A 10,743-nucleotide genomic window follows, 5' to 3' on the forward strand; every position below is an offset into this window, starting at 1 on the left:
AGCAGGAAACGTGATGCACGATATCATCTTAAACCATTTTCCCCTGTACCTTTTCTCTTTTCAAATTACTCAGGAGAAATGTATTTTGAATTCAAGAAACAGCTAAAAGCAACCCCATTAATCTTCATTAGTCTCCTGTAATCATAATTAAGAGTTGTAGTAAGACAATGCACGTGGCAGGTAATAATCAAATCAATTAGCAAAACCAGTCTCCATTTCTTCCTTCAGAAACAAAAGCTAATTTTATTGAAAGACTTTTTTTTATAAATTATTTGGAAAAAATCCCATCCAATATTGCTGAGTGAGCTTTTCCGATTGGATTAACATTATTCTAAAGAAGAAACGAAGACAAATAAGAATTTGCAGAAAAAATTATAAAAAAAATAAAAGAAAGATAAAGGGTGACCGACCCCACGTGCCACGGAAAGCAAAATGGGATTACAGGAGGAAAGGAGGTCACGTGCAAGGGATCCAATGTCATAACTTTGAAAAATAAACCAGATTAAACCCTAAGAGGTCTCCTTGTTCTTGGACTGATCAAATATTCCTCTCTTATTTTTCCTGTCCAGCTGTGCATCTTGTTGGATGGTCAAAGGTCAAGGATCCAGAAGTGAACAGGGCCTGTAATGATGGGTTCCTTTAGGGCAAACAGTGTAGTAGAAGAACACACAGAAAGCTGGTCAGCTTGTGAGCCGCACGAGGGGCTCTCTCTGCCCATATTTGATACTTCAGAGACACACTTTGCCCTGCTAAAAAGGGTTTCTTTATTGGCTCAGCCACATCCCCGGGGGCTATTATATTTGCTTTGCCCAAATCCTCGAGGACTCGTCATGTGCAAAGCCTCGCCAACAGATCCTGACTTATCATTTAATAAACTCACATCATGCGGGTTCATGAGCCCTGTCTGTATAGATTATAGGTCCCAAATATCAGTCCAAAACCATGATTCCGTTTGAGTCACAAGAATTGTGTTGCAGGACGATACTGATGCATAACAGTTGACATGAAATGTCTAGCATATTGTTCATAGAGCACCTTGACAACTCCAATCCCCGCAAGAAGTTCGGACAGATTAAACAGACTTCATGACTGAAACAAGTGTGAATTTTATCTAATCATCAGTTAAAGCTGAAAGCATAGAGTTTATTAGCGCATTCTACAGGCTCGGTGCCAGTCGTGTGTGTTTGTGGACTATCTCAGAAGCACTGCTTTCAGATCACTCCCAGCAAAATCTACAAATAGAAAGGCTAGTCCCCTGGGATTAGTGACACTGCTGAAGTACAAAGTAGGGGTTAAATCATCATCTATATAAAACAGACAGTACATATGGACTTCTTTTTATTAACAATGGCACTTTGCATCTCTCCAGGTTATCACCTTTTAGGTCTTGTTTATTTAAAAAGTTTATACAATTGAAATATCTTGTATACCAAACCAGCACCGGATATGTCAATGTCAAGTCCTGGGAGAACTGTGTCTAAATGAACTAAACCTTGCTTCATGGCTTCTGTGCAGAGAACATTATGAACGTTCGCTGAACCTTCTTTGAGTAGTTTGTAAGACCACATGTTGAGCACAAGTCTTCAATTTCCTCCTCTGTGAAGAAGTTATAGTTCCGCGAAATCCTCTGCCAGACACATGAAGATCTTTAGATCCAATTGTAGCATATAACAATGGTGAGAGTAGATGGAATTACCCTACAATTCTCTGGCTGTGGGAACTGCAGCCAGTTTGGATGGAGTTCCGCCCTCACAAGGACCTATCATTACTAAGAAACTAACTTCCAAGGAATGGGGATGTGCAATTTTCTCTGTTGTATGTTGAGCTAATACATCACCTCTTAATTTACATGTAACTCAAAGAAGCAAGCATTACAAGAATAGCATAATGTTAAGATTAAAAACTAGCCAGACCCAAACCATACTAGTTTAAGACTTCAGTTAATATAAATTATTGATAAATGAAGTCTTCATGACAAATGTGTACAAATCTCCATGAAATTTGTTACGATATGATTGAAATGTGAACTTTTTATGGTGTGGAAATCAACAAACAAATCTGGGCATGTTTCACTTAACCCGAAATTTGTAGAAACTTGAAAACACTAGTACTTCATTGCTTTACTGCTGCTTCCTTTGCAATATTCACATACTAAATTCAATTTGGACAGTTACTTTCACCGTTTCCAGCTTGGGTGAGAGCAATTCTGAATTACTAACAATTAAATATACAAACACATGAGCACATAAAATCAAAAGCCAAAAGGAAGTATCCCTAGGCATAGTAATTAATCCTCTCAGCAATTATCACTCTATGACTATGATATAATCAAATGAAGGAGAAAAAGCTAATTACCTCTCGGAATGGTCGTTCTATCCGGGGAGTGGTTGAACTATATCGAAGAAAAGTGGTTCCGACAAAAACTCCACCACTTCGCAATACACGACAAATTTCAGCAACCTGACATTATTAGATACGTCACTAGTTGAACAGCAGGTTCATAAAATAATTCTACGTACAGTCAAATGATGAGAAAGCAGTAAAACACACATAAACACAGAACTTGGGAGAGGGATTTATGATGTGTACTTCTCAGGACAAGACGCCACGGAACCTACTTGCTGATGACATAACAAACCACCTCTACACAATTTCCCAAAACATAGCCAGTGAACCAAGATACTTGCTGGAATTGATCAAAGCAATGCAAATGTTTTGCATATAATTTGATATCTTGTGCTATAGGCACTGCCTTGCCACTGGTAGAACGTTGTTATTAGTTCCATGAGACCAAAGTGGAGAACCACATGATGGGCACCTAAGGTAGTTGACTGTGTCACCCTATAGATACAAGTAATATTTTTCACAAACCCACAGATGTAAACGCCTTATGTCTTAAGATTGGAGGCTGACTACTGTTGTCTGACACTATCTAGTAGATTCTGAAACAAAAGGTGATAACTTACATATTCAGCAAGTTATAATGTTTTTCATTTGCAATCTGTGTGTTGTGTGTTTTCAGTGGCGGCAGTAATTGTTAGAGAAAATATCTGGAATTGAGATCTCAAACATCCTGAGGTCTAGAGAAGATGTCCTTTACTTCAGCTCTTTGCAAGGCAAAAGCCACGACTACAATCTTTCGTTTTTTTAACTCTTATCCTGGAGACTCAATCTACTCAGTGTTCCATGCCTCTTTACACCTAGTTTTGGTAGGTTATGACTTGAAACCCTTTTCAAGTATGGTCAAGTAAGAAGTGGCGTATTGAACTTCATATTCTTTTTGCTTCCACTTTTGGTGCAATGAAGCACATTAAACTACTGTTTTCCTGAACCCTGATGAAGTCCTCGATGGTTTAGACGTGACAGGAATTGACCACATCACAATCAAGCTTGTAACTTATAAAGGACTAGTTTCAAGCATTGTATTACCCATCCTCTCGTCAATTTCACATCATGAGGTTAGAATTTTCTTTAACTCACAGCATATAATAACATGGTGTCTTACACGTCAATGGTCAATGCATAAGAGATGGCCCTAAGAGAGTAGCATGAGGGACAAGATCAAGCCAGCATCAGGATAAGGACATCAAAGTCACAAATCATGATAGACAAAAGATTGCAGTGCCTTTTTCCAAATTCAAGTGGAATTTGGATCTTGCAAACCAGACTGGACTGGTTTATCTGGAAGTTTATCCCATCAAATCCACAAAAGAAACGAAAGAAAGAAAGATCACTTACAGCATTGGAAGGAGATGGCCAGCAATGCATGGCAGCACCAGCATGTACAGCATCAACTGAACCCGATGCAAATGGAAGTCGCGAAACATCGGCCCTGACAAGACCAAGATTTCTGCACATTCTCCAGCAAAAGAAATTGTCAATCCTCATTTCAAATTGAACTATAGTTATGAAATTATAATTACTCTCACGTAACAGCTATTGTAACTTTGAGACTCAAGTCAGGCAAAAGAAGCTTACGTAGTTGAGATAGTATCGTCTTGCTTGATGTAATCATAGCACTGACGAAGCATGTTTTCAGAGAAATCAAGTGCAATAACTTTTGAATATGCTCCAGATTTGGCAAATTTTCTAGAAAACAAGCCACTGCCACAGCTTACATCTACTAGAAGACCCCCTCCGGCAGGTTTGAAGTACTCCTGAGCCATTTCAAACTGCATTAGAGAAACCATCACAAAGTCAAGTTCATGTTTTCAAATTCAGTAGCAGTTTCAAAAGAGGGGAAGAATGAGAATGATATTAATTACTCCCATTTTCCGAGATGCCAATGCCATTTCATGGGATATATCAATGTTCCAAGTTACCATGTTGCATAGAAAGATTTCATAAAACCATTAGTAATATTTGCTCAAACTAATCTTTTGAGATAAGCTTAATTAAACTTTCATGCCTAACTGGTGTATTTGAATTCCTAGAAACAAACCAAGAAACACAAACCTCTTCATCAGGACCAGGAAATCCACTTTGATTAAAGCTTTGGCGCCAACCTCGTTCATACAAGAATGAAACAAGTGGACTCCTGAGAAGATGAAAGTAACTGACATGAGCATGAGCATGACCATTTCCTCAAACAATTCAGTTTTACAATAAAATCTGATTCCGATTTTCAAAATGCATTCCATTGTTCTTTATTCCTTCTTAAGTCAAAACCAAAATTGGGTACTCCATATAATTAACAGTAACAGATCCATGAAATGCTACATAGGCGTGAGATGGACATTAATTCAAGGTTGAAAGGCCTGTAAGCTTATGCATGCATGCGCAGTAATGCACCAATTTGAATTGATCAAGTACATCTTGGATGCATCAATATACAGAGCATGATTATGTGGCACCATCATCACCAAATGTATACCGGAATAGCTCGGTCCTAACTGGATTGATTTCAGTGTAATCCTTCATTCCAGCAGTAATTGTAAGATCCAGATAGTTGTCTTTGCTTGAGTATGTTTTGGTGCATTTTTTACACTTGAAACTGGACTGATATATTGCAGGCCTGCAGGTTTTGCAGTTATTACCATATCAGACAATTCCAAACAAAAAGAAGAAAAGGCTTTTATATCATCATGTGACCCAACTTACAAGTTAAAACCTGGAGGACCTTTTCTTATTAGAGGTTCATAACAAACCGGACAAGCAAATATTGCTTGATTCTGCTGTGTGCTTAACTCCTGGAAGATTAAATTCTTGTCAAATCCAATATACAACAATGGGAGGAAACATATGTAGCAATAGGAGGAGCATTATCTTAACATAGTTATGGATAAACAGCAAAGTTTTGAATTGTTGCCAGCAAACAACTCTGCTTAAGCCACAGAACTAAAAAAACAGCAGCTTTAAGCAAGTTACTCCCTTGCTATTGCACCGCCACCTAAAATCATTACTCCTCAGATTTAATATAAATAAATGAATGCGTGCTGAACGATGAACCTAAAAGCCACCAGTTAAAATTTATTCGAAAACAAGCCGGCATCAATATTAGCTTGAGAATTTGTGCACCGAATAGAATAACTAATCAATTCTCCTTCTTCTGTCTAACCTCCACTAAAACAGAAATGAAAGCCACCCTGCGTTAGTGAAAGTAGGAGGGGTCAAGAAAACTTTTGGTGTCAAATGTGACCACTCAATACTGTATACGCTATAAAAAAGATCCATCAAATACTAAACACTGCCCCTTAATTTTTTCTTTCATTTAACTCATTCTATTGAGCTAGTTCCATAAAGTTTAGCCATTTAGGTCCTCATTGAGAAATTTTACATTCAAAATTCAAAACTTTCTCGGTAACCAAACAAGCATTCCTATTTTCCCAGATAAAATGCCAGTTTCAACTAAAACCTTTTTAAACAAACCATTTTATTCCTAATGACATTCTCATCGCCTCAATTAATGAATAAAAAACAACCCAGAATAAGAAAGAAAAAAAAGACATTTGACAATAAAAATTCTCTCAGCAACCAAACAAGAACAACCCCTTTACCAGTGCTTCACTGTCATATCTCAAAGGCGTTAAAAATCTATGATAAAATACTCCACTTCAAGAAAAACTTCTAGTGGCTATGGTAATTTAGTAGTAAAACAAAAACTGAAAGCAATGGAATGTATAACCCATAAAAAAGTAAAAAGAGAGAAAGTAGAGATGAAGGTGTTACCGGTTCAAGAACGACAGCTGAAGTGGCGCGAATTGTAGAGGGAAACCGGAGGGAGGTGAAACGAAGACGAGAGGGAGAGAATAGTGAATTATGAGAAAGATGAGGATATTTCAGAGATATAGATTGGTGAAGAGAGTGATGAAGAGCATTGGAAGCCATTGCAATGATAGATTTGAATACGTTTCGAAAAATTTCTGACCTTTTTCCTTTCTTATGTGCGTGGTTTCTTGTGTGGAGGCAAAGACATGAGGAAGGGGAGTCTTCCTTGTTCAAATTCTTGTGGAGATGGTGGGGACAATTTTAGTTTAAGTGGACCTCTCAAATAATTATATTATTATTAGGGATATTTTTTTTTATCCTCTATCAAAACACCAAGTCCTTAATTAAGATTAATGAAAAAGATTAAAGACTGTTTATTTGTTTTGTTATTTGAAATAGTGTTTTAAAAATATATTTAGTATGAAAAAACATAAAATTAGGTTTTTCAATGATTTTAATTAATTGATATTAAAAATAAAAAATTATTTTAATATATTTTCAAGCTAAAAACACTCCATATAACAACATCAAATACAATACTAAACATATTAAAATAAATAAAATAGGAAGTGATGACTAAAATTTAAATTATATTAATTTAATTACTATCCTCCTAAAATTATGTTCATATGAAGTTAAAATTCGGGGATAAAGAGTAAGATTTAAAGGTAAAATGTTAACGTGAGAGAAAAGTATAAAGAAGTGAAGTGTTAAGGATGTTTGGTAAGAATTGAAATTTTTATAGATAATAAATTGAATATAATTGTAAGAGTATAAATAATATATACTTGCATGTGATCTAAAATATAAGTAGATGAAAAAACAAGAATAAAATAGTGTCGAATTTATAGAGATAAATTACTATAATTGTCATAAAAATTAAAGAAAGGACTGAACTATTAATAAATTAACATAAAAATTTTCATTCTAAAGATAAATTACTCTTAATATTAGGTCTTAATTTCGAACTAAAGTGATTGAGAACGATTGAATTTAAGAACAAGGAGGAGAAAACAAAATTGTTGGAAGCAGAGAAAGCTCTTGCTGCGAGGTTCAATCGTGAATGACATGAACCTTTAGTAAATATTTTATCACTAATCTAAACTTAATTAGCAATTAATTAAGGCTGATAATTTAGCATATTGAGATGGATAATTTATCTGCCAAATTCCAACCAAAAAGAGCCAAGACTTCTTTGTTTGATCCTGTAAACAACTAAGCAAAGGCCGATGCTAATGATGCCATCTTGGCCTTGCCGTCTCAAGTTTTGTGCTAATTTATTGCTTGAAAGCAACAACAAATATATATATATATAGGCCAATAAATGGCCATGCTTCTAGAAGACTATTAAGAAAAAGATTGATTTTTCTTATGCAATCATCAAATCCCATACTGTATGTGATCACAAATTTTTATGATGTTGTAATAACTTGTATAAAATTCTTGCATGAAAGCACCGTTTTCATTCAATCATTGTATCATATAAGCAAAAAAAATAATAAATAACTTAATTTTAAAATTATTATAATCTAATAGGTCAATCCAAGCTTGATTTAGGTTATATTAATGAAAATTTTTATTATTTCTATCAAAATAATATTAATTTAGATAAAAAAAATCAAAATTTAAATCGATTTGTTTATTTATGAATCAACGTGTTCAACTTATAACCAAACCTCGAGTAAAATGGAAAGATTTCTGTATATTTTATATAAAAAAATAAAATTTGTATATGATAGGGAATATTTAAAAAAAATTAAGCAATTAAATTTTATATTTAGAAGTAATCTATTATACATACTATCATTCTATAAGCTAACTGGTTATTAAAAGTTACCCCCAAGAAGCTAGCTAGAATGATAAAAGGTAAATTCTTTTAAATATTGATTTTAAAATATAAACTCGAAAACTCGAAAAAACTCGAAAGTTCTTATTTTGGCAGGATAGTCCGGTCCATTTTCTTGTTTGGGCCACCTACCTGACCCAATACTTAACTATGGGCTGCTTAGAAACTACCCACATCCATACCGACAACCTCCGCCTACATGCCTTACACTCAGAAACAAAGTAGCGTGAGCTTTGTGTCTTATTTGAAGAAATGATGGTGTCTTATTTGAAGACATGAAGGTGTCGATCAACCACTTCTGACCCCCCACAAGCCCAGCCATTCAAGATGGTGGCCGTTTGAGATGAAAGATATTATATGAAGGTCGACATTAGTTGGATAAGGTGACCGACCTATCCATAGAAGCAAAAAAGAACGCGCTATTAGATGATTTTCCTGAAGCCCGTTTGATGGCTTCTTAGACCGAAATAGTATTTAATGCCCTGACCCTAAACGGATCTCAGAGTGGACTAATAGAGAAACGAGTGGGAATCATCGGATCAGGAGTAAGTGGCCTTCTAAGAACACACTCAAAATCGGACTCAACCCGATTGTGTTGGAAGCTGAAGTACGAATTGGTGGAGTTTGGTCACATACTCTAGAGTCAACCAGACTCCAAAACAGCAAAGAAATTTACCAGTTTTCTGATTTTCCATGGCCTTCCTCGATAAACAACACGTATCCCACTCACAGTCAAGTGATGGAGTATCTGGAATCTTATGCACAACATTTCAATTTCTTTCCATGCATCATGTTCAATTCCAAGGTCTAATGTATAGAGTATTTTGGAGAGTCTAACGAAGAGATGGATTCATGGCCTCTTTGGAGGGGGGCAGGCAAGTCCTTTGGCTCCAAGGGGAAATGGCATGTCAAAGTTCAAGACACAAAAAATTGCAGCATACAAGTATGTTAATTTTTTGAAAGATTCTATATTGTCGTGGCTATTTCTTTTATACATATATAAATAGTAAATCACTGTTGAATTATGTTGGTCAGTTGTATCATGCTGAATTTGTAGTTCTATGCATTGGACAATTCAGTGGCCTTCCAAATATTCCAGAGTTCCTTCCAAATCAAGGACCTGAAGAGTTCAAGGGCAAGGTGATGCATTCAGAAGACTTCTCAGCCCTAGACAATTCAACTGCTGCAGAATTGATCAAAACAAAGAGAATTACAATAGTTGGTTCTCATAAATCTGCAGTTGACATAGCAGCAGAATGTGCCAACGCAATGGTAAGAAAACATTCTGGCAAGCAAATATTCCTAATTTAAGTCTTTTATCAGATAATCAGAAAGACTTTTACTTTAATCAGCAATAAAGTCTGTGATGTTCAAAACATCCACTGGATTTAGTTAAATGAGTGAATAGAATGTTTCATAGAATTCTGCTTCGTTGTCATTCGAAGTTCAAACAGCCTTATTATAATCAATCATTCAGGAGTTATGTACCCTTGCACAATGATTCAAAGGAATGCCCTCTGGTTTTTTCCCTGTGACAACTTGGGTGGACTTCTGCTTGCTTTCCTGTGCTACAATCGATTCTCGGAATTGTTAGTCTATAAACCTGGTGAAACATTTCTATTAAGTTTTCTGGCCACCTAACTTGCACCCTTGGAAACTTCTTTTTCACTCTCGCAATTGCCTTTGTCCATGAATGTTATATATGTGTGATTTGCTCTCAATTATGATGCCAGTATCTTGATTTTCAGAGATGGGGAATTTCAAAATTCATTGAGATCTACCTTAGATGGAATCTTCCTCTGAAGAAGCATGGAATGTTACCAAAATCCAGCTTTCTTGAAGATATATCTTCCTGTCAGATTGCGATGCTGCCTGAGAAATTCTATGACAGAGTTGAAGAAGGAAGCATAATTATCAAGAATTCACAAAGCTTAAGCTTCTTCCCAGAAGGTCTAATTATAAATGGAGAAAATCGGCCATTTTAGACTGATCTTGTGATTTTTGCTACAGGATTCAGGGGTGATGAAAAACTGAAAAACATTTTTGAGTCTCCAGTTTTCCAAAACTACATAAGCGGGTCACCTACCGCTACAGTTTCCCTCTACAGGTCTGCTAACTTCATATTTCTTGCCATGTTTCTTTCTGTATGTCCTTTAAAGTGATCAATGAATACAAACATCTAGCTTGATATTGCATGGTTAGCATTAATATGACACCCTCTTTGTCATTTCTGCAGACAAATAATTCATCCTCGAATTCCTCAATTGGCTATAATAGGATACAGTGAGAATTTCTCAAGTTTGGATCGCTCTGAAATCGAAAGTGTATGGCTATCACATTTCCTCGATGGCAACCTTGAATTGCCAAGTATAAGAGACATGGAAGAGGAAGCAAACATGTGGGCAGATCACATCAGACAAGTTACAGGCCGCTACTTCAGGAGAGCTTGTATTAGTAACTTTAACATATATTACAATGACCAGCTTTGCAAGGACATGGGATATAATCCTAGAAGAAAGAAAGGACTTTTAGCAGACTTGTTTATACCATATACACCAACAGATTATTCAGGTCTCACCAGCAAGTGAGGTTTCCCGAACCTTGTGAAAGCTCCATCAATAGTTAAAAACTATGTAATTGCATGTATATGCTTGCTCCCGCAAGCTGTGCAACGCAGAAAATAATTTATG

The 10,743-nt window shown here is 35.9% G+C and overlaps 1 protein-coding gene and 1 pseudogene across 3 annotated transcripts; one reads left to right on the forward strand and one right to left on the reverse strand.

Annotated features, from left to right (window-relative positions):
* Positions 1-823: 823 nt before the first annotated feature.
* Positions 824-6,428, reverse strand: LOC105121107 (uncharacterized methyltransferase At2g41040, chloroplastic-like). Of its 3 annotated transcripts, none has more exons than XM_011019626.1 (9): positions 6,169-6,428; positions 5,101-5,189; positions 4,874-5,014; positions 4,456-4,537; positions 3,979-4,172; positions 3,739-3,850; positions 2,356-2,460; positions 1,493-1,627; positions 824-904 (listed from the first exon to the last, which is right to left on the reverse strand). In XM_011019626.1, the coding sequence occupies exons 1-8, from the start codon at positions 6,325-6,327 to the stop codon at positions 1,499-1,501; spliced, it is 1,011 nt and encodes a 336-aa protein (XP_011017928.1). In that variant the 5' UTR covers positions 6,328-6,428; the 3' UTR covers positions 824-904; positions 1,493-1,498. The 3 variants fall into 3 exon arrangements, with proteins under 3 accessions (XP_011017928.1, XP_011017927.1, XP_011017926.1); XM_011019625.1 differs by lacking the exon at positions 824-904 and adding an exon at positions 915-1,232; XM_011019624.1 differs by lacking the exon at positions 824-904 and having other exon boundaries at positions 1,317-1,627.
* A 1,900-nt stretch (positions 6,429-8,328) lies between these two features.
* LOC105121317 (probable flavin-containing monooxygenase 1) lies at positions 8,329-10,743 on the forward strand (annotated as a pseudogene).

Source organism: Populus euphratica, unplaced genomic scaffold (genome assembly GCF_000495115.2).
Source record: "Populus euphratica unplaced genomic scaffold, PopEup_1.0 scaffold31.1, whole genome shotgun sequence".
In the NCBI taxonomy this organism is placed as follows: Eukaryota; Viridiplantae; Streptophyta; class Magnoliopsida; order Malpighiales; family Salicaceae; genus Populus; species Populus euphratica.

Excerpts from the sequence above, each read along its gene's own strand:
- LOC105121107 (XM_011019626.1), bottom strand. The coding sequence starts at position 6,327 with ATGGCTTCCAATGCTCTTCATCACTCTCTTCACCAATCTATATCTCTG. Across the intron at positions 5,190-6,168 it reads CAGCTGTCGTTCTTGAACCG|GAGTTAAGCACACAGCAGAA; the intron begins GTAACACCTTCA and ends TTAATCTTCCAG. Across the intron at positions 4,173-4,455 it reads TTCCTGGTCCTGATGAAGAG|TTTGAAATGGCTCAGGAGTA; the intron begins GTTTGTGTTTCT and ends TCTCTAATGCAG.